This window comes from Callorhinus ursinus, unplaced genomic scaffold, assembly GCF_003265705.2.
Source record: "Callorhinus ursinus isolate GAN/ISIS: 27379988/994484 unplaced genomic scaffold, GSC_fseal_2.0 scaffold20, whole genome shotgun sequence".
Lineage (NCBI taxonomy): Eukaryota > Metazoa > Chordata > Mammalia > Carnivora > Otariidae > Callorhinus > Callorhinus ursinus.
Genome location: NW_027397082.1, coordinates 32206120 through 32233846, shown reverse-complemented (window position 1 = coordinate 32233846; position 27727 = coordinate 32206120). Strand labels below are relative to the sequence as shown.

The window sequence follows — 27727 nt, the reverse complement described above, 5'->3', positions numbered from 1 at the left end:
CTCCACTTGGTCACATTGCTTCCATGGGGCCAGGAGGTGTTGGGGTAAAAACCCAGAACTATGAAGAGAGTGACTCGCTGGTTCAAGGTCCCCCACCCAACTTGCTACTTGTGCCCAGTCACCACCAGAAAACTGAAACATGGGTAAAGAAGCCATACATTTTCTTTTTATTCTTAGAGCATCTTCAAGGACAAAATCAACAACGGATGATTTTAGATTAGTCTGGCAAACTGAGGTTAATGTGCTCTTTCTCCTGAAATGCCTTAGCTCTTCAGGACGGTTGCAGCTTGTCATATTTACTCATAAATTAGCACTTGGAAGATGTACAAGGATCTGTTTTTTGCTGCATCTAGGCTGCAAGGTTGTTTAAAAAAATTTTATTTTAAAATAACTATAGATTCACAGGAAGTTGCAAAAATAATACATAGAGTCCCCATATAGCCTTCTCTTAACTTCCCCCATATGGTTGTTACATCTTATGTAACTATGGTACAATTTCAAAACCAGGAAATTGACATTGGTACAATATGTGTGCATAGTTCTGTGTCATTTTATCCTATGGGTAGAATCTATAACCACCACCACCACCACCACTATAACATAATCAGTTGTTTTTAGCACCACAGAGATATCTCTTGTGCTACCATTTTATGGTCCTGCCCACCTTCCACCACCTCTCACCAGTGTGAAAGCCTGGCAACCACTGATCTGGTTTTCACCACAATCATTTTGTGCTTTGGAGAATGATCTAAAAATGTAGTCATAGAGTATGTGACTCATGGAGATTGGCCTTCTTTACTCAGAATAATGCTATTGAGATCCATCCAAATTATTGCATGTATCAATAGTATGTTCCATTTTATTGCTGAATAGTATTCCACGATATGGATATACCAGAGTTTGTTTAATCATTTGCCCATTGAGAGAAATTTGGCTGTTTCTATTTTGGGGCCATTACAAATAAAGAAGACTATTTACATTTAATGTAATTATTGAAATGTTAGGATATATATCTGCCATTTTATTTTTTGTTTCCCTGTTTATACTTTTCCCTGTTGTTCATTTCTCTGCTTTCTTTTCTTTTTTTTTCTTTTTGCCTAACTGTGCATTCCTGAAAGATTTCTTAAAATTCCACTTTATCTGTAGTATTTTTGAGTATATTTCTTTGTATGAATCTTTTGTATAAATTTTAGTTGCTTGAGGGATTGCATTATACATACATAACCTAACACAGGCGACTGGCATAGAGACTTTACCAGTTTGAGTATAAAAACCATAAGTCTTTTAAATCTTAAAGTCTTCTTATAAAACTTTAATTTTCTATGACGTATGTCTATCATTTTCTTAAACATTTCCTCTATATATGTAAAAAACATTCACCAAATATTTCCCAAAGTCATTTTCACACACAGGTGGTCTAAAGCAAAGAGAGACAAAGTGAATTTAAGAAGCAAGTCAGTATCTTGGCCAGCACCAGAGAGCCTGGCTTCCAGAATGTTCCCCTTACCACTCTCTTTCTTCTCCTAACCGAGGGCTTTTCTTCTTCAGAGTGGTTTATTCTTGTTGGCTGATTAGTCTTCAAGTTTTTGCCATTAGCTACTCTAGGGAGATGTTGAACGGATCCTGGGGATGGAGACACAAGACACTGAGGCAATTACTCCAGGTCATGGAGGCAAAACACAGCAAGGGCAGAGGTCACAGAGGGGTCACCTAGGTCATGCCTGGCTTTCAGAGAGGGCAGTGACTGGGTTAGCCTAAATAGGGTTTTTGTTCTGTTTGTGGAAAGGGAAACCCCATGGTTTTCCTACCAAGTGTTTTTAGGCTTAATACAATTTTCAGGAAAGAGAACTGACTGTATTTTAGAGCATGAAGGAATGTCAACATCAAGCCTTTTCCTTGATGAGAAAAAAAAAGAAAATGTGCAAGACGATGCCTGACTCATCTCTATCTCCACTCTTTGCTTCACTCTACTGCCAGGGTGTCCTGACTAACAAGGTGTCTAACATGAATATCTCCTGTGGCAAATCAAAGCCCCCTGCCCATTTATTTATCAGTCCCGGTGAAGGTAGACACAGTTATAACCCTTTCCTAAGACATGGCTGTGAGAATGAAAGCATTATAAAGCACCTAGACCAACAATGGCAAATAAATGTCATCTTGCACACCAACCACTCAGTTGGCAGCGAATCCGGGATCGATGCCTGGAGGATGTTGAGGACAAAGCACCATGGAAAAAGTATGGTGTGACAGAGCAGGAGAGGGAGTAGGGGGCAAATTCATGGTCCAGAACAAGATCCTGGCTAGGAGCACAGGGAGACATTTTTTCTTAATTCCTGTTCTCTGCCAATTCCTTTGAGTGACTAAGAGGGGAACACTAATTCTAAAGAAAAAGTGTTTCCAGGGGTTAGGAATGGAAATGGGTAGTATCCAAATAACTGGCCACCACTCTGTTTGGATCATATGCTCTGCATGGATTTTGTACTTCTTGGTGAGAGACGAAGTACCTAAAATAGCAAAATGGCTACCTTAGGGACATGTTCAAGGCCTCATGTACTAGTGGTGGCTCCTGAGCCTAAGGCATGACATCCCATCATGTACTTCACAGACACAACTGCTCCGTTCATCTTGGGAAGGGCTTCTAGTAAATCACTTCAGACATTAAATGAAGGGGAAAATGTAAAGGATGATACTCTCAAAGCTGACCAGGATGCAGTGAAACAGATTCTCCAATATATTACTTGTAGATACATAAATGTGTGATCTTGTTGTAAACTATTTCATAGCATGTATCAAAAATTATTTTAAAAAACACACTGTTTTCAGGAATCAAACAGGGTTGCTGGAGTGGAGGGGGGTGGGCGGGATGGGGCGGCTGGGTGATGGACATTGGGGAGGGTATGTGCTATGGTGAGCGCTGTGAATTGTGCAAGACTGTTGAATCACAGATCTGTACTTCTGAAACAAATAATACATTATATGTTAAAAAAAAAAAAAGAAGAAGATAGTAGGAAGGGAAAAATGAAGGGGAGGAAATCAGAGGGGGAGATGAACCATGAGAGACGATGGACTCTGAGAAACAAACTGAGGGTTCTAGAGGGGAGGGGGGTGGGCGGATGGGTTAGCCTGGTGATGGGTATTAAAGAGGGCATGTACTGAATGGAGCACTGGGTGTTATATGCAAACAATGAATCATGGAACACTACATCAAAAACTAATGATGTAATGTATAGTGATTAACATAACAATAAAATTTTTTAAAAAACCACATTGGGCTCATCCTGCATATAAAAAAATAAATAAAAAATAAAAAACACACTGTTTAACATATTTGCAATAATGAAGCTACACCAAGAAAATAATGCAAAATAGTTTTTAAAGTCTTCATCGTATAGGCTTTCATCACAAAATTATTTCTATTAGTGAAAAACGAAACAACTTGAATGCCCAATAGTAACTTATGTGTGTTTGTTCAACTGGCTTGCGGATGTTTTAAATTATGGTTATTAAGACCATGTAACAACATGGATTTCAAAGCAGGATAAAAATGAGGTAAATGCTGTAATTTTAACTGCATATAAAAATACATACAGAAACGTAACCAGTAAGGAAATCTGTTAGTATTATAGCTGGCTCACACTGTAGAGTTGTGGATACTTTAAGATGTTATATTTAAAACTATGTTGTGGTTTTGTTATTTTTATAATGGAAAACATTTAATAAAGGGAAAAGCTGAAAAGGGAATTTTGAATCGTATTTTCGGAGATTTTGGAGAAAGAGTTGTCACAGCTAAGCATTACAAAGGAAAGCAGTGAGGAGTGAAGAAGTATGCTGTCTGCTATGCTTTTTCATGTGAAAAAGAAACAAGCTAGTCCCACTGAATTAACAGATTTCCCTGCTTTTCCACTGACCACTACAAAGCTTGCCACCAACATAGGAAAGTCTTGATTAGGAAAAAAAAAAGTTTCCTAAATATATCTTCCTTGATTCTTTTCCTTTTAGGCAGTATGAAGTTATGATTGAGTGTGAGTAAACAGTACAGAGAAGGTTCTCGGCTGCTATGAGAATTGTCACCACCACTGTCAGTTCTGCCAAAGATCTAGTGTGACTAGGGACACTGTCCAAAGTAGTATTTCAGCTTTGAGATGTACCAAGCTTTAGTTCATACAGAGAACTGACTTCTATTGAGTACTTCCTCTGTGTGCTATCTCCTTTAGATGCACAACAACCCTTGCAGTTGGGTCTGGTATTATTCCCACTTTACAGTGAGGGAACCAAAGCTAAGTAAGATGTCCAGGGAAATGAAAAGAAAGAGGCAGAGCTGTCCTGGACCTAGATCTGTCCAGCTCCAGAATCTTTGGCTTTTCTCTATGCCAGGCCAGCTCTGCATACAGTTGGCCCTGATCTCCTAACTTTCTCAGACAATAACATTCTGTCCTGTCTTCTTTCAACTGGTCTGCACAGGACAAGGCAAGTCCCCCCCCCACCCCCCAGACAGAGTCCCTGCACCTAGCACAGTGCCCGGTAAGGTATTTATTTATTGACTGTACCAACCCATACCTGCACCCATTCTTTCCTTACTCCCACAAGAGTCTGGAAAAGAATTGGACATAATAAGATGGGAATGCAGTCTCATTCATTTACAGCCAGTCAAGAGCTTGCATATTCAGTCTAGAAAGCTCCCAGAACAAATTGTGCATGTGCAGACAAGAGAATACTGCTTTCAGCCCAAGATATTACCTGCCAACACTTAAAGATAATATCTGCCCATCTCTGTGGCTCAGTTTTGTCACCTTCCCGAGACTGAATGTCCATTTGCCCTCCTACCAATCCATGCTCTGAGATTCCTGACCTCTAAAACCCTGAATCAAAGCATTCCCGCAGAATCAACTCCACATTTGGGAGCTGGCAATCGGTCCTGAAGTGCGTGACAGTGTGACTAAGAGCATGCCGGCAGTGTTGGCTGCCCTGGCCATGGGCTGTAGGCAGGAGAATTCTGGGAAGAAAGGGGATGGATGGCCCTTTTCTGATTCATTGTGCCTGTATGTGTGGGTATGTGCACGCAGAGAAGAGAGAAGAGGCAAAGAACTAAAAGCCTTTGGTCAACAAAATCACAAGCCAAGGAGGAAGGGAAAGGTATTTTATGGGCTTGGCTGGAGGAGCTGTTGCAAGAATGGAGGGATCCCACAGTTCCCTGTAGATGCCACTCCCTACTTTCTTCCCTCCCTCCCTTTTCCCTTCCTGACTCAGGGTCAGGATCCCTGGTCACCTCCAGTCTTCCTGGGAATCCTTGGCCATGGAGTTAGGTGAGACCAGATTGGAAAAGATGGCCTTTCTCGGTGCTGTTGTGGCCATGGTCTTGATTTTGTTCAGCTTGTCCCGGGCCTGTCGGCATTTTTTCAGGCAATTCGAACACAGATCCTTCTCTTCTACCAGATATAAGTTGTCCAGCCTTCTGATGGTATCTATGAATGTATCTGACTCCTCTGCCTTGGGAAAGGGATTTCGCTTTGTGTTGAGCTTTTTGAGCTTGGGGAGCTTGGAGATGCTCTTAGGGATGCTGGTCAGCAGGTTGTCATGTAGCCCCACCTCATGGAGCTCCTTCAGAGCCCCCAGTGTGGTGGGCACACTGTCCAGATGGTTCAAGCCTAGGTTCAAGGTGCGGGTATTCTTGAGCTGATTGAGCTCCACAGGCAGCCCATTGGTGGTCAGCCTGTTGTTGCTGACATTGAGGTAGAGCAGAGTAGTCATCTGGCTGATGGACTCAGGAAGCTTGTCGATGTAATTGCTGTGCAGGTCCAGCCACCGCAGGTTCTGGAACTTGGAGATTGATTCAGGGATTTTTCTGATCAGATTCCGGCTAAGGTCGAGCTCATCCACATCATTCAGTCTCAGGATACATTTGGGGAAGTTGGTAATTCCCATCTTGCTCAAGTCAAGGCGTTTTCTCCCATCAAATGTGATTTTGATACAATTCTTGGCCACATTGAGGGTGATCTTCTTGCCCTTGGGGCCTTTCCTGCCCTTGGCCATGTTCTTTTAGTAAGGGTGTGTGTTTGAAGAGTGTTGTTCTGATTGGTTGGTGATCAGTTTGAGGGAAAAGTCACAAGAAACTGCTAGATATACTGTGACAAGAAGAGAAAATATGTCTAGTTAGGAGATGACATGAGGGCACTAGACTCCCCCCCCCACCCCGAGTTGTAATGCTTCACTCGCTAGTGGCTAAAGGAGAAAGATGCCTGGACAGACATTAGGGCATCAGCAGAAGTCACCTCGCCAAAGATATTCAGCAAATTCAGTGTCCTCTTCGGTGATGCAGGGTCGGCTGAAGGATGCTCAATGCCCCCCTGGCTGTGCCATTCCCTGACATATAAATCTCTCCACTGTCCTGGACTCAAACATATCCCCCTCCCCCACCAAGGGGTATGTGTGTGTGTGTGTTCTTGGCTATCTGTCACTTCCCAGACCCTCACAAAAATCTAGTGTTTCCTTACAGTTATTCCATGAGTCCCTAGGGGTGGGACTGCTGAGTTCTCAGAAGCAGCATAGCCTAGATAGGAGGGAATTGGTGGGAGTTAAGAATGACTTACATAGTACATCTCTCCTCACCTTCCTTCTGGACCCAGAGGCACCAGGCAGGCCTGAGCTGCTGTCACTGCAGTGCAACAGGAACAACACAAGAGCGTCTTTCACTCAGCCCGCAAGTGGACCTGTGTGCCCACACCTCGCTGAGGAGTGTGGAGGAGCCAGGGTTGAGCCTGGCAGTAAAAGAATGCTGTCTTTTTCTACTTCCTACCCCCTACACTTCCTCCCTCACATCCTTCACACTGCAATTCAAGTGCAGACACCTCAGCACTGAGAGGTATGATTACGTTTATAACATTAGTTATGACGGCTGCCATATGGAGAAGTAGAATGGACAGAGTCATGGGTAGATTCTGGACTCAGAATGCTTGGCTTAGAAGTCTAGCTCTGCATTAAAGAATTTTCTTAAATTTTCAGTGCCATGGTTTTCTCATTTATGAAAACAGCCCCCTTATAGGCTCTTGCGGAATGTAAATTATCTAAGCTATAAAGTGCTTACAACAGTGCCTGGCACATAGTAAAAGCTTGACTAATGTTAACTATTAAATACTATTATCAGGAACTTCGCACATACTCCTTTTTAATCTCCAGTAATCCAGTAAGATCCATAGGATTGTCTCCATTATAAAGAGAAGAAGAGTGAGGCTTGGGAGTGAGGCAGATCTTCGGCTAGAAAGAGGATGCAAACTGTCCTGTCCTGTTCTAGAGACTCTTTTCTAAAACGTGGTGACTCTTGCTTGCTGATTTTCTATTTTGGACCCGGCTCCCACCCTGGACAAAAGCATACTGTCAGGAGACAGATGCTTGCATTAGCTCCATTTCCCACAGGGATGAGTGGGAGAGATGCCCTGCAGTTTCTCTAGTTCATCTTTCAGGCCCTTTATCAGGAACCAACTTTACAAAACACATGAAGCACCAGCAATCGGGCTATGTGAGTCTATCATCACACATTTTCCTCATACAGTAACCTCAGTATCAAAAGGAAGTGGGTAAAAATTACCTTCCAGGTGCTTACTATCAATCCTGCTATTGCCATTTCTAGCTAAGGTCAGAGGGTCCTACCCTACGCAAGTCGTCCTAGATCAGAGCCTCCTGGGATGGCGATCTCCATAGTAAACCAGTGAAAGTATTCTTAGCTCTCAGCAGCACTGATGTCCTTTCAGGCAGGCCTTGAAAGCTGAACCTGTTCTTTAGAAACAATGAACTAACCATATTCAGGCATAATTGGCTGGTTACCAAAGACAGTACTGTGTTCACCACTATTGAAGTTTTTATATCACACAGCATTGAGGAACTAGAAAGGATAAAGCAGATTAAAAATGAAGGCTGGGTTTCTAGCCACAGTTAAGATGGGATAAGTGCACTCTTCCCTGTTTCATCTATTGAATGCAACTAGAGGTCCCAGGCAGAACTCCTGGAGCAGCTCTCTGAGGATAAGATGAAGGATAAAGTAAAAAGATATCTGAGGATAAGATGATGAACAGTATCAGACAGATTGGAAAAGTAACTCAAAATAAGACCAAGTTTGCAGCAGTGGTGATGGAAAGATTTATAAGAAAAGCCCCTTTCTATGGCCAAAACAAAGAAAGGGGGTCTCCTGGGATCATATAGAGAATGAGGGAGATCTCCTGGTGTTTTCCCTGTTTGTTTTTTCCATCCTCTGCTGCCTGAGCCCCAGGCAATCCTGTATCACTAGAGTTAGTCAGGCAGACAGCTAAAACTCTGAGGGAGGAGAACCATTGTCTCTGACCAAACTTCAATCCCAAGGACATGCAGGTTGCTTTTTTCTCTCTACCCTACTGCCACTTGGCCCCAGAGGCAGAAATAGTGGCAAGAAGTATATAGCAGATTTAGAAAATAAAAATCCCAAGATTTCTATTCAGAGGACCAAGGAAGGAGACCACTCCTAGAGCCACAAAAGGTGATTTAAAGAGGAGGGCGTTTAATTACATTGTATATGAACTCCTGGACACACCCTGAGATGTCTATGCATGGATAAAACCCTGAACAGCATCTTTAGTACCTAATCCCAAACTGTGAACCCAAAAGCTTTGAACGTTGAGCTGAGAGGTAGACCACTGTACAGGTAGAGGTACTGATTTGAATAGCACTGAAAATTCTTTGACAACTGAATGGACACTGTAACCATAGTCTACAGAATCTACAGAAGGTGTGCCAGAACTTGTAGCCTGTGATTGCCTGCTAAAATACATACATATCAATATCAATAGATAGGTCTATCCTAGAAGAAGGAGAGGAAAAAGTCGTGGTTCAGAACAATATTTGAAGGAAAAATGGGTAAAAACTTTTAACTGTTGATAAAAGAAATAAAAATGACAGATGCAAGAATCTTAGTGAACTCCAAAGAGGACAAATAAGCTTAAAAAAATCCACACTCAGACATATAATCAAACTGCTTAAAATTAAAAACAAAAAAATTCACATTCACAACCTGCCGGAGAATACATATTATCTATAGGGGCCAGCAATGCGAATGGATGTAGGTTCCTCACTGGAAACCATGGAGGCCAGAAGCAGTGGAAATATATTTTTTCAAGTGCTGAAAGTAAGGAACAGTCAGGCAGACAGTGAATGACGGTACCCTGGATGAATGAAGGCAAAATGAGGACATTCTCAGATGAATGAAAAATAAAAGGATTTGTTACTATAGCTCGAGCTGCTGTAGAAGAAATGCTAAGGGAAGTTCTTCAGATGAAAGGGAGATGATATTAGAAAGAAACTTGGACTTGGGAATAGAGGAAGAGCTATGGAAATGGTAAACATCTGATAAACAGACTACTCTTCTCCTCTTAAGATCTTTAAAATATGTGTGACAGTTGAAAGCAAAAATTATAACACTGTTTGGTGGGGTTTTCAATGTAGGTAGAAGAAATACATATGACAACTACCACATAATGGGGGGAGGTATTGCGACCTATATGGTAGGTAAGATTTTTACACTGCTTTGGTAAAATATTAATTCTAAGTAGGCTGTGGAAAGATAAGTATGTATATTTTAATCTCCAGAGCAATCACTAAAACAATGTACAGACAGAGGAATAAATGAAATATATGCATTAAAACGAAACTGTAAAAAAATTAGAAGTCAAATAATCTAAAAGAAAGCAGAAAAGGTGAAATGGAACAAATCAAAAGCAACTATTAAAATGGTAACCTAAATCCAAACATGTTAGTACTTCCATTAAATGAAAATGACCTAAACACACCAACCCAAAGCATAATTATCAGAATGGATAATAAAAGAACAAGACCCAATTATATGCTATCTATAAGAAATCCACTTTATATAAACAAAAGTAAGTTAAACTAAAAGAATGAAAAAAGACATACTCTGCAAACACTGAAGGGAAACTGGAGTGACTTTATTAACATCAGACAACATATATTTCAGAGCATGAAAATTTACCTGAGATTAAAAAGAATACCACATAATGATAAAAGAGACACTTCACCATGAAAGTATAAAAATACTAAACATATATGTACTTAAGACCAGAGCTTTGATAGAAAAGAAGCAAAAGCTGATAAAATTGAAAAAGGAAATGGACAAATCTATAATTAGAGGTGGAGACATCAATATTTGTCTCTCAATAATAAATAAAACAGACAGGGCTTCTCAACTTTGGCTCTATTGACATTTGAGGCCAGATAATTCTTTATTTTCTTTGTTGTTAGCAGGGGTGGGGCAGTGATGGGGGAAAGCCCTGTTCCATGCATTGTAGGATATTTAGCAGCGGAAAGCCAGAAGAGTCTATGCACTAAATGCAAGTAGCTCTCCACTAGTTGTAACAACCAATAATGTCTCTAAACATAGCCAACTCCTCACTGGGGTGCAAAATCGCCTCCAGATCAGAATTGCTAATATAGAAGAACTGAACATTACCATCAATCAACTGGATCTAATTAACACTTAAAACAGTCTACCTAAAAAATAAAAAAAAATAAAAAATTCTACCTAGCAACGGTATACACATTCTTTCCAAGTGCACATGGAACATTCACAAATATGGACCATATTCTTGGTTATGAAACAAACCTTAACAGATATAAACAAATTGAAATAATGCAATATTTTCTCTGAAAATAATGGAATTAAATTAGTAATCAATATGAGAATGATAACTGGAGAATCTCCAAATAGTTAACAAACCACATATTTATAAATATTCGTGAGTCAAAGAAATCTCAAGGGAAATTAGGAAATGTCTTGAACTGAAGAAAAATGAAAATAGAACATATCCAAACTTATGGTATGCAACTAAAGCAGTGATTAGAGGGAAATTTATAGCTTTAAATGTTCATACTAGGAACATTTTAAAAAGGAAGAAAGGTCTCAAACCAATAGTGTAAACTTCCATTCAAAAAACTAGCAAAGAAGAGCAAAAAAACCTAAAGCATGCAGATAGGGTAAATAATAAAGAAAGAGAAGAAATCAATAAAATCGAAAGGAGAAAGACAAAAAACTTATATATTCCCAGCAATAAATAATTGGAATTTGAAATTTGAAAAATAATAAACTCCAAAAAATAAAACATTTGTGTACTTCACATAAGTAATAAAAGTGTACAGGATTTCTATGATGAAAAAAACACTGACAAAATAAAGCAAAGAAGATCTGAATAAATAGAGAAATATAACATGTTCATGAGTTGAAAGACTCAATATCGTTAAGAGTCAATTCTATCCAAATTGGTCTAAAGATCAATTCAAATTCCAGCAGGATTATTTGTATACATGAATGAACAGATTTTAAAATTTATATTGAAAGGAAAAGGAATTAGAAATCCAAAAAATTCTGAAAAAGAAAACATAAAGTTAAGGGATTCATGCTTCTAGTTTTAAAACTTACCATGTAATTACAACAGGTGGTATTGGTGAAGTGACACATACATAGATCAGTGGAATAGAAAACAGAGTCTAGAAATAGAGCCACCCAAATATAGCCAAGTGGTCAAATGATTTTTGACAAAAGTTCAAAGGAATTCAATGGAGAAACAATGAACTTTCCAACAAATAGTGCTGGAACAATTGGTTACCCACATACAAAAAGAATAATCTCAAACTATTGAAATTAACTCAGGTAAACTCAAAATGAATCACAGATATGAATGTAAAGTGTAAAACCAGGAAATATCTAAAAGAAAACATACAAGAGAATCTTCATAAGCTTGAGTTAGGCAAAAGTACAATCCCTAAAAGAAAATATTGACAAATTGGACTTCCACAAAATTTAAAATTTCCGCTCTGTTAAAAAAATCAAGGGTAAAAAGACAAGCTACGGAATGGAAGAAGATATTTGCAAATCACATGTCCAACAAAGGACTATTATCTAGAATCTATAAAGAACTCAAGGTCAACAGTAAGAAGACAAACAATACAATAAAAAATAAAATGCCCGAGAGATTTAACAAGACTTTTCACCATGGAAGTTATATGGTTGGCAAACAAAAAGTTGCTCAACATCATTAGTCGCTAGGAAAATGCCAATTAAAATCACAAGCAGATACCACTACACAGTTAGTAGAATGTCTAAAATAAAAAACAAAAAACCCTTAAAAATCAATATATTACAAAGATTTGGTGAGGATACCAGAACAACCAGAGCACTCATGGGAATTCAGAATGTTACTCCGAAAAACAGTTTGGCAATTTCTTATAAAATGAACTGTATACTTACCCCATGACCCAGCATTTCCCCAACTAGGTAATTACCCTAGAAAAAGAAAAATTTAGGATCACACAAAAACTTATGCATGTGTGTTTATAGCTGCTCTATTCATGATTGCCAAAACCAGAATAAAACAACCCAAAGACCTTTCAGTGGGTGGATGGATAAAGAAATTGAGGCGTATCCTTATCACGGAACGCTGTGAAACAGAAAAGAGGACAAAACTATTGATACATGCAGCAACTTGGATGCTCCTCAAAAAGCATGACTTTTTATAGCCCACTTAGCCCTGTCTGCCCAGTAAAGGGCATCCAGATATGTACCACGTGGCATTCATTGCTCTGGTACATGGGCGTATCAGCACAGGGAACACCTCTGCACAAGGTGGCGTGTCAGAGAAACTGCCCTACAGCACTTGAGTTGAAATCTTAATTTAAAGAAAGGTGGGCCAAGAGCAAGGGATCCTGTGTTCTGATCTTAATGTTTATCAGTGACTTTTCTGCATGGTAAGTTGCCAGATTTAGCAAATAAAATTACACTTTCCCAGCTAAATTTTAGCTTCAGATAAACAGATGATTTTTAGTATACATGCGCCTCCAAACATTGCATAGTTCTGTATTTTATTTGGCAATTCTATCCCATGGGCCTGACCAAATATTTAAGTTTCCTTTGTTCATGATCCTTGTGTTAGTCCTTCAGGACTAATTTAAATCAAATCGATGCGCTTATTCCTGCATTCATTCATTTGTTCACTCACCAAGTAAGTAAATTGAGGACCTATTAGATGCTACACAGGTGAGCAGTAAAGAGGGCCAGTCCCCAAGCTCAAAGAACTAAAATCTAGATTGTTACTGATTCTCCTGAGCTCCCCAGAGTTTCTTACATTCAAGATAAAGTTCAGCTCCATGAGAGACGATGGACTCTGAAAAACAAACTGAGGGTTCTAGAGGGGAGGAGGGTGGGGGGATGGGTTAGCCTGGTGATGGGTATTAAAGAGGGCACATTCTGCGTGGAGCACTGGGTGTGATGCACAAACAATGACTCATGGAACACTACATCAAAAACTAATGATGTATGGTGATTAACATAACAATAAAAATTTTTAAAATAGTGCAGAGCACACACACACACACACACACACACACAAAGATAAAGTTCAGCTCAAACACAATAAGCATGGGCTAGAGGGGCCCTGGATGAGAAGGATGCTTCCAATAGACTCAAGACCCACCCAGGTGAGCCCTGCTGAGCCTGCTCCCCAGAGCCCATCCACACCCTGATAAGAAGCCCTCCAGCTCTGATGAATGATGGGAAGGTAGCAGCATGGAGCTGCCCACAGACTACCTCTCCATTAAAGAGCTTCTCTCCAACAGGCCCTTTGGCTCCGAGCCTGCTTGTGAATTACCGGCAAGGCAAAGCAGGGGCTAGGATAACGCACTCCACCTCCTCCCCAGCACATCTCGGTCCCCAGTCAGCCCCAGGCCAGATGAAGCATGATCAGCCCCCACCCCCTTTACACCTTACCTGCCTGGGGACCTTGCTCTTGGTTATGGAGAGCAGGGTGTTACTGTATTTGCTCAGGGTTCGTGAGGACCCCCTAAGCTGCTGAGTACCACTGAAAGCGGACCAGTGCCAGAAGCCCCTAAAGACCAGGAATATCCCTTCCCTTAGTCAACTCGGAAGGTCAGCATCCTGCCCAGTTCTGCCCAACGAGTAGGAGAACAAGTGTGGGCAAAAGAAGTGTAAAACTCATGATCTTTTGATTCAACAAAAACTGGTTAGATGGTCTGATACTATCAATTCACAGAATCCTCAAATGTCAGAATGGGACCAACAACCCACACAAGGGAAGCTGGAAATCAGAGAAGGAGATATAAATTGATAAATATGGATAGATGGATAGATGGATGGATGGACAGACAGATGGACAGATGGATGGATGGATAGACAAATAAGAGATTTCATATCATATGAATAGCTGAGAAGCCCTAATACAGGAAGTTTTTAAGTGTACTGGGTCTTTTTGTCTTGAACAATTGGTTTTTATACTTTGGAAAAACTGGACCGGTTGATTGACTCTAATTTCTAATTAATTTTTCTATCTAGTCATTGTGAATCAAACAGCATGGTGGGACACCCCATGGATATCTAAATTAAAAATGTAATGGCAACCTATATTTTAATGCCATCAAAATATTTGCAGGCATTTTTTAGTTGTAAAGAGTGTTATCATCACTATGACAATAGAATTTATCTTGTGCCTTGCACTCATGTGTCTTTGTATTTGTAATTAAGACTGACTTTGTATATATCTGATATCTTTAACGTCTTGCTAATGTGATCTCACAATAATTATTTCACTCTTTTGACTAATGCATTGAGATGCAGGATAGACACACTATAGAACCCAAACCCCAAAAGTCACTGCTGTTTCCCAGCCAGTGTTTGGAGCTAACTTCACAGCAAGCTTCATGCTGTACGAGTGAGAAATATCTTTTGCTTGTGGGCCATCTCTTAAGGGGAAATGATGTAAACTTCCTTCAATAGAATCACTCATTCCAAAGGCACTGCGTTTATTCTCTCTCCTGACTTTCATAAGACCCATTCACCGGACATGTAAGAGGCCAGCCTCACCTCTGCCGTGACTGCCCACATGGCTTCCAATCATTCCCTGTGCCCTCCACCCCTTCCCCAAATGTGCTGTACCTTCTCATAAGCAGCCAGGTGGCAGGTGGAGATGTGGGTGGTCACCATGGGGCCGTCTGTGGAGAGCATCTGTCTGGAACCTCTGGCCAGGGCTCTAAAATAGGCACTAATATTTGACTTTGGGCACAGTCTGCGCTGGGGGAAAGAACTGCCATTTGTCCAGTGCCCACTCTGGGTGAGGAACTGTGCGCTTGTCTACTTTACAGTGTTAGCTGGTTTCCGGAGTATAGGCTCCCTGGGGGTGTAAACATGAAGTGCTTTTATTTTTTCCATTCCTGCCCCCAGCTGTGTTATGTTGAGCCCCTCTTTCCTGTGGACAGAAGGGCAGATTGCTAGGAAGGGGATAAGGGACAGACTAGAAGCAGAAATATGTCTGTGGAGCTCACAGAAACAGCTCCACCAGACACGTGGCAGAGTTGATGGAGAGAGATGCAGACAGCAGGTGTGGGGCCTTAAAGGGACCCCATGATCGTGAGAGTTTTCTGACATCAAGATCAGAAGATCCACTCCACATCATTCACTCAGGTGACAGGTACCAAAGTAACAATTGCAGACATGCGGCTGGGCCCTTCCTCTGTCTGCACAGCAATGATGAAGTGTCATTCCTGTCTTTATAATAAGAGAATTGAGGCTCAGAGAAGTCAAGTGACTTTCCCAAGGTAACACAGCACAGCACAGCCAAAGCAAACCTAGTTATGTCTGATACCAAAGCTTACGATCGTCGTGCTGTACTATGCTGCCTTTCTTTTTTCTTTCTACTGTTGACTTTGCTCTAGCAGTAGGAAATGCTTATCCTGGGGGGCACATGGCCAGCCCCCTGACTCCAAGGAGAAGAAGGCATTCTGGAATCCTAGCATTCCCTGGGCGAAATATACCTGGAACAGAAATTAAAGCTGCTTGTCCCTCATGTCCCCAAAAAAGGTGTGCCGCTGGCTTTGGAATCTGTTGTCCCTCAGCCACACTAGTCCCCCAGGCCTCCCAGGTGTGAGCTTCTTGCCACACTGAAGGTGTCAAGAATGTAAAGATACAGGTTTTTCATCCAGCATGGCTGGCGAATGTTAGCCCACCGCCTTCCCCAGGTGCTCACCAGAGACTCGGGGCCCTCTTCTGCCTGGGGGGCTGCTGGCTATGTAGGGGCGCTGAGAGGCTGTATGCAGACCACCAGAAGTTTGATTTTCACTGTGTGGGCTCACTGTAAAATCTAACCCCTGTAAGATGCACGTCCGATCTTCCCAGACAACAGGCCATCCCCACGTGTCAGTCATATGATGCTCTCCACCCCATCCCCACCCCACGCAGGCATGCTCAACCCTTAGAGGCACATCGTGCCTTCTCCTTCACAAAGCCACCCCCCTTTGCCATTTCATTCTGTCCTCACTACTCTTCTTAGAGGTGGGAATTTTCCTCCTACCCCAAGATAAGGATGCCGTGGGGTAGAGCGGGGCATGAAGTAGTTTATCCATGTTCCCACAGCTCACCTTATTCTGGGTGGGACGTTCTTTCCGTGATAATAGAGCTGCAGCAGAGTGTCTGTGTGGAAATCATCAGGTTCCCTCCATGTGGCAGTTATCTGGTTAATCGGATCAACACAGCTCTAACCACCTTCCTGGGCTATTATGCATGTATAGCTCTGTCTACCCTTAATATTATTTACTTCTCCATCCTGAGCACCAGTGTGACTCTGCACACGTGCTGCTGGGAAGTCGTTATCTGTCAAACTGCCCCCTTCCCCTGGCGGATAATAAGAATTCAACTTTTATTTGGAGCAAAAGTTCCCAGGGGGGTCACATGGCCCAATAACAAAAGATTATGATTTCTTACTGGTTTAATAGCATCTATTTTGTAATTCTGAATGTACTGTGTTTTAATTGGATTTGTTAAAGGAACAAAAGGGAATAGGTGCCTTACAATTAAAATAAAATATTAAGATTATTAGTTTAACAGACTAGAAATGCCTTGTTCATCAGCGAACGCATTCAAAACACACAAACCAACCTCCACACACAGGAAAGCGGAAGGACCAGTCAGTCCTTGCACCTGGAAACCTCAAGAGATGAGCGTTAATCCAATTTCAACCAATGTGATTTAAATACTGCTACTGCCAGATAGATGTCATTGCATTTTCTCCTCACAGCCTTGGCCTCCCCTGCAGGTAAGGCAATGGGCTCTGAAAAGCAGCCTGGAAGGGTGAAAAGTACAGGCGCTTTAGACCCCTCTACCATCCGGGGGACCCTGGGCGGTCCCCTGAGCCTTACTGAGCTTCAGCTCCCCCTTCTGTGAATAAGATCATGAAAGTGGCTGCTTCTGAAGGTTGGGTGAGGGTGAGTGAGCCCTGGAGGCCTGTGTGGTGACTTTTGTGTGTTGGGAGAGGGGGAAATAGTGGCATCAGGACAGCATAACTGGTCAACGGTGGAGCCAGGACTCCAGGGTTCCCATTGAGCAGAAATCTGATTCAGGCTCCACAGCCCTGCGTCCTTACTATGGCATCTCTGCCTCGCCAGGTGCAAACTTTAGATTACTTTATCCTGGGGGACAAGGAGACATAGCTCCTTGAGGCACAGGACCCCCAAGATTGCAGAGATGGGGCTCGTCCTTCACAAGTGCCCCACGGTGTGTGCATTTCTTCTGTACCCCGTCTGGCCCCAGGGAGAACTTGCTGAGGGTGAGCATGGCACGGACCCCTGGGTGCCCTAGAGGTGTACACTGGCAGGTACCCTGATGTGGTGCCCCCATCTGCTGTAGGAAGGCCCCCAGCTCCGAGGGGGCTATAAATCCTCCCACTGTGAAGCCATGAGATACTGTGAAGAGGAACCCCAAAGATCAACCATAAAGGGAACAGGTGAACTTCCCGTGGCCCTTTGGATTTATTCATTCATTAACAATAGGTTAACTGCATATATATATATATGTAACTGCATATACATATACAACTGATAACTGCCATGGATGGGCATGGTTTTATACGGCAAGCAACATGAAGAAGGAGAAGAACAAAAGCAAAGAAGTGTACAATGCCAGGTGGCAATGAGTGCTAGGAGGAGAAAGTTGGGACAAAAGAAACAGAGATGGTGCTTGGGGGGGGGGGGGGGGGGGGCATATGCTTCTGGAGAGGGTGACCAGGAAGGACCTCCTTGAGAAGAAGACATCTGGGCAGAGACTGAAGGAAGCAAGGATCCAGGGAGATGGGGAGAGGGTTCTGGATAGAGGAAACATCAGATGGAAAGGCCCTGTGGCAGACGGGAGGGGTGGGACAAGCCCAGGGGAGAAGGAGAGGGGTGGAAGGAGGGAGAGAAGAAAGGAAGGCAGGCAGGCCAGAGGCACAATTAAAAAAAAAAACCAAACAAAATAAGCAAAAAAGAATGATAGCAGACAAGATCTGGCTTATTTTCCAAATGATGCTCTGGCTGTTGTGAGAAAAATCCCCAGGGCATGTCAAACCGAAGAGAGAAAGCTTGTCCCTACACTTCCCCCAAGGCCAACAAAGAAAAGCCCGTGCCCTCTCCTCTCTAATTTCTACCTGAGACAGGAGGAAACCCAGCCTCCTGGCTGGCATCAGCCATAGTGTGGTACTGGGCTGGTACCTCGCTGTGAAGTGTGTGCTCTCAGATAGGGTCTTGGATCCACCAGGAAGCTACCACGTGCAGGACCCCTTACGAGCAGCCCACTGAGTGGGAGCACCAGGGGGCCGGACGTAAACCAGACATGGCAGGGATGGATGAGAACTGTGTCTGCCACGGGTTCCCGGGGGGCCGTGGCCAAGCCACTTGCCTCTTCTCTGTCTATACCCCATACCTTGGTGATCTCACCTAGTCTCATTGCTTTAAATACACTAAGGACTCCCCAACTTTTGTGTCTTGACTAGACTTCGCCCACTGATCCCAGACTTTTGTATCCTTCTGCCTCCTTAACATTTCTACTTGTACTATGTAAAGACACCAAAACACATTGTGTCCAAAACCGAGCTCCCTGTCCACCCGCTGCACCCACAGCCTCCTCTGGCCAGGCCGACAGCAAAAGCATCTCGTGTGTCAGACCCCAAGCTGTGGCATCACATTCAACACCCCTTTTCCTCTTAGGTTCCGTGCTGCTTGCTCTGTGCTCAAAGTCAATCCAGAATCCTACCATTTCCCATCACATGCCTGGGCACCACCATGGGCTGAGCCACTGCTGTTTGCCACTGGGCCTCTGCGGTGGCCCCCTAGCACCTGTCTTCACCCCATGCAATCTGTTCTCGACACAGCAGCCAGGGGATTTCTGTTACCACAGCAGGTCCCACCCTGTTACTCCTTGGCGCACAGCCCTCCAGTGACTCCTGTTTCACCCAAGTAAGGGCTGGACACCTTCTAGTGGCCCCATGGCCTAACCCACCACCACCTCCCTGAGGGTGCTCCCCACCACTCGCCCCCACACTCACTCCACATCTGCCACCCAACCCGGCCATTCCTCTAACCTGTCCCCACAAACTCCTTTTATGGCCTTTACTCCAGCTCTTTCATTGTTCTGGAAGGTTCTTCTCTCAGATATTTACTTGACTGACCTGTTCAACTTCTTCAAGGTTATGGGTAAAATTTAACTTCTCAATTCAGCCTGCCCTGATCCCCCAATTAATGATGCAAACTGAGCCCAAGCACACCCTAATCCTCCTTGCTCTGCTGTACTTTCTTCCATAACGCGTTATCACCTAAAACTTACTTTATAATAGGCTTACTCGTTGTGCTTACTTTTATGGTCTGTCCCTTGCTCTCCTCCCCAAACAGACTCTAAACTCCTAGTGCCTGGCACGCAGGAGGCCCTCCGTCAGTCTTGGTTAAATGAATGAATTCTAGGTCATCTCAGTTCCCATGACCTCAGAAAGGGGTCAGCTTCATTGCAGATTCCACAGCTTTCAACAACTGCTGTGGAATCCCTCTTGACCCGCTGTTTTCCCACCTACTTTGAAAGGGCTTCTAGAACATGCAGACTATTTTTAAGGGAGAGGTCTGTGGGGAAAAGTCGTCACTTTCACACCAAATATTAGTCACCGAGTGTGTACCCAGCCCTGGGTGGGACACCCTGGAGGACAGGAAGACTTGTCCAAATAGATGGATACAATGGCATGATGAAATTTTTGGCTGTGAGATTAAGTGTGCAGGGAGGCTGGGAAGCGGGTTAGCAATACAACAAATGAAGTTTTAATTGGGTTAGGCCAAAGGGAAAGAAGCTTCCAAAAGTAGGAATGAATGAGAGACAATGGGATCAAGCAAGAGGTCTGAGGAGATGCGGCTCACCTTCGGGATGAGACTCCCTCATCCCCCCACTCCGGCTCACCAGGCAGCTCAGATATCACTGCTAAGAACCTCTTTTCAAGAAATAAGAACCAAACGTTCTGTGTAAATATGTTTATGGCAGTGCTATTTACAATAATAAAAACAAATGGACACAATCCATATATCTAACAATGGACAGTTGATGACTTACTGTCCAGTCACAGCACGAAATGAATATTCAACAGTAACTAAAACAAAATAAAAACATCGTTTTCCAAGAAATGCTGAAAGGAAACATTTGGAGATATAATGTTATGAGGAAAACATTCTGTGCCCATATGACCTCGGTGCCCTCATGAGCATGCACACACACCTCAAGAAAAAAGATGGAAGAACATCCAAATATTAGTAGAAATGCCCTCTGGAAATTATGGTGTTGGGTTATTTTTACTTTCTTTCTTAAATGTCTATGTAGTTTCTAAGTTCTCTGCATTGGATACAAAATCTATGTCTAATCAGGAAAGAAAGTTACAAACACATTCACATGCACGTGCACACACAACACACACACACATCTACTTCCTTTTCAATTGCATGAATTCTGTAAAGCCACTCATGTCACCCTGTTTAAAATAGGGGTGTGTGTGTGTGTGTGAGAGAGAGAGAGAGAAAGAGATTTTAAAATAGCGAGCATATTTGAGTCAAAGAGGGACATCTGAGAAAATACTCGCTGGACAAAGATGAGAAGGAACCACACATACAGAGGGCCACGGGCCTGGAGGTGGACCAGCTGGGCTCATCTCCTGACTCCCTATTTCCTGCTAATGTGTCACCAGCCCCAGGTCCCTCAGGTAGAGTGGGGTAATGAGAGGGTTGTATGGGAGAAAAAGGTCGGGGGGGGGTGACAGGTGCTTAGTGAAGGGGAGCTTTGGTGACGGGATGGCAGCCGTGGTGCTGGTTGTTAGTTGAGAACCCCAACTCGCCCAGCCACAGTGGCAGATGGAGGTGGGGGAGCACCCGAGAAGCGCCTCACCAACTGCAGACATGCAAACTAAGCCGGAGGCAGCCCCATGCTTGGCCGTGCTGGGAGGGTGGTGGAGTGGGGGAAGGAGGGAGGCAGCCATTCTCGTTCCCTCCAGAGATGTTCCCTCAGAGCCAGCCAGCCCTCCACCACACTGAAAACCCTGACCCACCACAGACGACTGTGATGCACAAACCACATGGCCTTCTCTGTGTTGGCGACCCAAACTAGGCTTCAACGTAGGGGAGGATATTTATGTAAACAGTGGCTAACGTTTGTCCATCCAGAGGGGAAGGCCACTGGAAGGACCGTGGGCTGATTTTTATTTATTTTTATTTATTTTTTATTTTTTTATTTATATTTATTTTTTCCGTGGGCTGATTTTTAAAGGGACACAAAAGGGTGGTTTGGGGCTCATTGCTTGTATGTAAGGCACCTGTCTTTTGAAAATGCTGTGGCTTCTAATCTTAATTTTTTTTTCTGTAGAAATATTCCCTAAATTCAGATTTCCCATGCCTCCTTGAGTCTTTATCGGGCTTACTTGAAGTTATTTACTGAAGCATTCAGCCCTATCATCAGTGAGAGAGACCCCTTCTCTGACTCTGGGCAGCTAGATGTAACCTGCTGGACATGATAGGAAAGATCAAGGCAGGCAGCAGCACTGTGTTTAGGATGGAGCAGCTCTGCACCTTAGTGACCAGGTATTAGCCAGTTTGTCTGCTTCCTTCCTGTTGTGTATAAAAGTACTTAATAGAAGGCAGGCACACGGGCAGCAGGGAACACGGGCGCTTTGAGGCCAGTAGAACTGGGCTCCACCCCACCTTTACTGCCAGCCTGATTTTAATCCTGAGCTCAGTTTGCTGATCTGCAAAATGGGTCAGAAAAGCGCAGCTTGTTATGAAAAGTAAATGCGGGGATGACTATACATTGAGTGGCCAGTGTGTAGCGGGTGCTCAGTGAGTGGTAACCTGGCTCCCACAGTCAGTGCCTTTGTGATGGTAAATCATGCTGGTAGATCCACCAAACAGCACCATAGTGATCCCTTCCCTGCAGTGAGTAGCCCTAGGACACTCCCCACTGGTCATTAATACCAGATGTAAGACTTGTGGAACAATCTTTGCGGATTCCCAAGGACAAAAGTCTTTGCAACCTTTTAAACACAAATTAATAATAAAAGATAAAAAACATAGTAGCAATTAGAAGGTATGATTATACCTTTGTCCACTGTTAACCTCTAGAGCTTGCTACAGCCCAAGCTACTCACTTGCTCATTCATTCATTCATTCAGCAATCTGTATTTGAGTCATTCTATAGGTCAGGGTCAGGCCGGAGGAGATGCAGTGAACAGGATAGACATTGCTGGACTTCTCACGAAACTCCTCTTTTAGGAGAGGCAAATCAATCGATAAAAACAAACAAAAAGACCTAAGATCATTTCAGTTGGTGTAGACGCTCTGCAAAAAATCAAAACCTGGTGGACGTCAAAGGGAATGCCAAGAATCGGGGAGCGAATATTGGGGAGGGGGTGGCCTAATTTAGACCAAGAAGGTCAGGGAAGTTCTCTCTGAGGTGACATTTGAGCTGACACTAGAACTAGGCCACACAGGAGGATTTGGGGAAGAACACCCCGGGGTGGGGGTTGCACCAGGTGCAAAGTCCTACCGGTGGGGAGAAGGGAGATGCCGTGGGGGCTGGAGCAGGACCAGTAAGGAGGGGGTAGAAAATGAAGACAAAGAGCTGGGGAGGGCCTGTTTAGAAGTTTAGAAGCATCACCCTGGCTGCTGGGAAGTCTCCAGAGGTAGAGAAGGAAGAGTAGATGAAGACAGCCACTTGCAGGCAGCAAAAGATAGTGTAAACCAAGAGGGTGTGGAGGGGAAGGATGGCGCACAGCTACCATGTGTGGTAGAAGCAGAATCAAAGGAATGGTCGTCTGGGTTGCATGTGTGGGTCAAAGAGAAAACGCAGGCTGACGTTCTAGCAGGCCTGGCGTTTTCTATACATGGTTCCTCTTTTGTGCTGAGTGCTAATTTTATGTCCAAGTGCGTTATGTGTATTATCTCATTTGGTCCATCCACCCCACTTTACCGGTAAAGCACTGAGCCTCCAGAGCACGTCCTCTGTCAAAGTCACACGCTGGTCAAAGCAGAGCCAGTATCTGCTCAGTCTTGTCTGTGGGCTGAACTGCCCCTCGGCTTTTCCATGAAATTTGATTTTACAACGTCCAGTGATAAATTTGGCTCTCTGGACTGACAAGGAAGCTCCTGACTCGTGTTTTCCAGACACTAGCCTCAACGGAGCTAGATTCTGTGGGACTCTCATTCTACACCAGGTCAAGCCCCATCCTGAAGACTCACCCATCGCAGCAAAGACAGCATGCGTGTGTGTTATTGGACCTAGCTCTGGGGGCTGAGATGAGGTCTGTGACGTGAGACTGGGAGGAAAATGGAAGTTGGCAGTGAATCGAACTGGCAGTGGATGGAAAGGTTGGTGATGGATCGTGCGGCCGGGGAGCCCATCATGCCTGTCTGGAGGGGCGCAGGTTTCTGTGCACACCTTCTGCTCTAGGGATACCAGGGGCCAGGAAACATCACCCAGTCTGACTTTCCCATCACCCAGGTGATGGCTGGAGGGAGAAAGCATGAAGTCACCATCACCTCTCGACAGCAACAGTAGGAGACCCTTGGGTCCCCAAGAGGAAATTGGAGCCACCAAGCACTAGGCCCTAAAAATCGGTCTCTAGACAACCGTGGGGCTCAGGTGCTCTGCAGAGTGGGGAGTGGCTGTCCCAGTACTTCCGTCTCCCCTGCAGGCTCAGGCTCAAGCCCAGAAGGCATGGGAGTCACAGACCAGTCGCAGCTCTGTCTCTCCCTAGATATGTGACCTCGTACACATTTCCTAACCTTTCTGACTCCCCATTTCATCCTGCAGGAGCTGGTGTTCAGGACTTGGTTCACATAACATAACATCCCATATGGTTCATAAATATATTGAGAACCTACTATGTGCCAGACCCTTTGCAAAGCAACAACACTGCGTAGTTGTTAACACATTTGAATTCAGTTCCTGCTTTCAGTGTGTGTAGATTATATGGACCACCTACTATAGGCTAGACATTTTACAGACATTATAAGTAATTCTTATAACCACTGATGTATTGATTTTCATCTCCACTGGATGGATATGGCAACTAAGGCTCAGAGAGGCCAAGTAGCTTGCCCAGAGTCACAAAGACTGGGAGTAGGAGCACCTACCTTTTCCCGTTACACCTGTCATGGAAATAGGGGCATAAGGCATGTGTTCTAGTTTGTTCTTGAAGAGTCTCTCCTTGCAAGGCCCAGCCCAGCCCAGGACTTGACTGCTTGTTAATGGGTCCCAGCATTCAGGGTAGCTTGTGGCAAGGGTTTGCCTCCAGACTTCTCAAAAGATGGATTGTGCCCCCCAACCCCCACCATAGTCAGCAGTCATTAGGCCCCAGCCTCCTGAGTGAAGAAGAGCTCCCACATTCCACTTTCTTTGGGGGTCAGTCACTGGTGGGGGTAAGAAGCAGTTCAAACTCCATAGTCTCCCCCTGCTTGTGAAACAGCAAAATGCTCCAGACACAGACTTTGGAAAGAGACCCAAGCATGACTGCAAAGCCCCACAGATTCACACACCGTCTTTCCCAAGGTGGCCCATGGCCCCGGGCACCCAAGAAAGGCCGGCTGGGTCCCCAGCTAGGGCCCCTGCTAGTTGCCCTTCCAGCCTGGGGCTCTGGGCCAGCTTCCTCTTCTCCTAAATAATGAATTAGCTCATGTCTGGGGTTTGTAAACAAAGCACACCGAGAGAACTAGCATTTCCAAAGTTGCTTACTCAAAGGAGGAGAGCAAAAAGCAGAGTTTGTTTGGCAGAGTTCAAGTAAATCGATAAATGCAAGGCCACCACCAGAGAAAAACTTACCCCCGTTCCTGCCAGTTCCTTCTCCTCAACTGTGAAACTTTGTCACCAGGCAACAGGAGACTATGGGACCTGGAGTTAATTAGCATAATCTTGACGCTAGCCTGCAAGGTGAGAGAACACAATAGGCGACAGTGTCTCCAGGATACCGCTATGTGGCAGGGACGCCCGGGCCTGGGCTCCTCCCGCTTCTTGCAGGGGGGGACTTTCCTCCTGGCCGCCCCCAGCAGCGCGGTGGGCACTTCACCACCAGGCAGAGCCAGCTTGCCCTGGCCACGCCAGAAGTGGACATTGCTAACAGGGAGAAACAGCTATGCTTGCCCCTTTTAAGGGACAGATTACCTTACTTCTATATGAAGCATTGAGGGAGTCCCACGAACTATCACTCGACTTGTTGTTTATCCAAATAGCTTTTTCAGTTCTTTGATCTGTGAGAGAGCTCTCTTTTATCTGTTTATTTGAATTTAATTATTTCTTGCAGTTTTCTCTTGGTGCCCTTTTCACGCTATGAAGTCAGAATGACCATAATGCTTGTAAAAACCATACAGTTTACATAGTCCTTTTTTTCCTCACTTAATATTATGTCAAATGCTGATGTGTAATTTCTAAAATCTACCTTTCGATTGAACGTGTAATACTGAATCTGGTGGACTGTGCTTTTCCTGTTGTTTCCAATTTGGTGCTATCATGAATAGGGCTGCAACAAATGTATTTGTACATTTATAATCTTTTTGTTCAGTGTTTTTCTTCAAATTAAATCCCCAGAAATTGAGAAGATCAGCAAAAAGTTACATATGAAAACTATTATGCAAATAATAAAATAACCTCGTAGAAAAATTTGAAAATGCATACATAGAAATGAAGAAATAAATATGCTCTAAATTGCACTACCCAAATCAAGTTGGAAATAAGTAAGATAATTAGCAAATAAATAATTTGAACTACAAAATGAATCCAAGCACTACACATTTTGAAAAGTACAAAAAAAAGCAAAAGGAAATAGTTGAAATTAAAAAATAAAAATATGGCTAACCACAAAAACTTCAAAACATGGATACCACCACTGTTTTGTTTAATGCAAAACTAAAAGAAAACAGGTCATTTAATTTAGACAATAAATGGATTTAAAATAATTACCAAATTCAGATAAGTAGAATATTAAAAGTTACCTGAAGTCCTATGACCCAGTGTATTTCTAACTAGACTATTCGTAAAAGTACATCATTTAAATTAGAAAATAAATAATGTGAAAATTATAAAACACAGATAAGCAAAAATAAAATCAATATTTTACAGAAGAAAATGCACAAGAAGATAAATACATTTTAAAATGCAGATATGTAAAACCTCATGAGAATTAAAGCCGCACAGTTTCAGCATCTGGAGGTAACTTCCTGTTCTATACCCTTCCAGACTTTCAGTGCCTCTACAGCTTCATGTTTATCTCATGGGTATGCAGTAATAACTTGGGAGACTTCGCTAATGCTCATTGTTTAACTCCAGAGGTACACAAATTACTAATTTGTCAGGTAACTGCCTTCTAAGTCAGCCAGAACTAAGGTTTTTGCTGTTGTTGTTTTCTGTTTACTTTTGTTTTCTTTTTCCCGTCAGAGGAAAGAGCTTGTCTTGTGAGTCAGGGCCCCGGGTCAAGGTTTAGTCTGGGCGGATGCTTTGCACAGCCCAGCGTGTCAGGGGCTCACGGATCCCTGCTCTGTGCCGGCTTGGGGTGAACTCCCCTGGGCTTGACGCCACTCCCTTGCCCCACCCACCCACTTCCTCATCTGTATGTGAAGTAATGGCTGCTTTCTTGGGTCACTGTGGAAATTAGACAACGGGTAAAAAGTCTTTGCAATCTTTAACGTGTGATAATTATTGGTATTATTATTATTAGGTCTATGAGTGAAGGGGATGGGAGATACAGGCTTCCAGTTACAGAATGAATAAGTCACGGGAGTAAAAGGCACAGCGTAGGGAACACCATCAGTGATGTTGTACTAGAGCTGTATGGGGACAGACAGCAGCTACACTTGTGGGGGGCACAGCATAACGTCTAGAGATGTTGAATCTCTGTGTTGTCCACCTGAAACTAACATAACACTGTGTGTCAACTGGACACAAATAAATAAATATATATATATGTATATAAATTAAAAAAAGAAAAAATCTGTGTAGGAGTATACACATAAATTCTCAAATGAAATAGGACAGAAGTGGAAATGGAAACATAAAACAAACACGTAAATAAAACAAACAAATAAAAAGTTGAAAACTATGACTCACCTCTGGTTAGATGTCTTGGCACTGCTGGTAACGGTGTCCTTTGCTGGTAGTAAGGGAACGATGGATCTTCCTTGGAGCTCATAGCCGATGAAATGAGAAATGGGATGGTGACATGCCTCTATCTTCTGCACACCATTCCACCTGGGGGCAATGTCACAAAAGACCACCAGTAAAATTCTAGAACCCTCTCTGAAACGGAAAATGACCCAGGCTTCTCTCATTTCCTGAACTATAATAGGTACATTTTGTTCCCTTATTTCCTGCTCCCCT

General features: G+C 43.4%; 2 protein-coding genes across 17 annotated transcripts in view; one reads left to right on the top strand and one right to left on the bottom strand.

Moving 5' to 3' along the window:
- Nucleotides 1-27727, top strand: part of WDFY4 (WDFY family member 4) — a 291091-nt gene that overhangs the window by 220344 nt on the left and 43020 nt on the right. The gene's annotated exons all lie outside the window — the stretch shown is intronic.
- Nucleotides 145-27610, bottom strand: LRRC18 (leucine rich repeat containing 18). Of its 6 annotated transcripts, XM_073904517.1 has the most exons (6): nucleotides 25525-25702; nucleotides 25181-25281; nucleotides 12281-12316; nucleotides 6492-6547; nucleotides 5267-6122; nucleotides 145-1623 (listed from the first exon to the last, which is right to left on the bottom strand). In XM_073904517.1, the coding sequence occupies exons 5-6, from the start codon at nucleotides 6028-6030 to the stop codon at nucleotides 1602-1604; spliced, it is 786 nt and encodes a 261-aa protein (XP_073760618.1). In that variant the 5' UTR covers nucleotides 6031-6122; nucleotides 6492-6547; nucleotides 12281-12316; nucleotides 25181-25281; nucleotides 25525-25702; the 3' UTR covers nucleotides 145-1601. The 6 variants fall into 6 exon arrangements, with proteins under 6 accessions (XP_073760618.1, XP_073760619.1, XP_073760620.1 ...); XM_073904518.1 differs by lacking the exon at nucleotides 6492-6547; XM_073904519.1 differs by lacking the exon at nucleotides 12281-12316.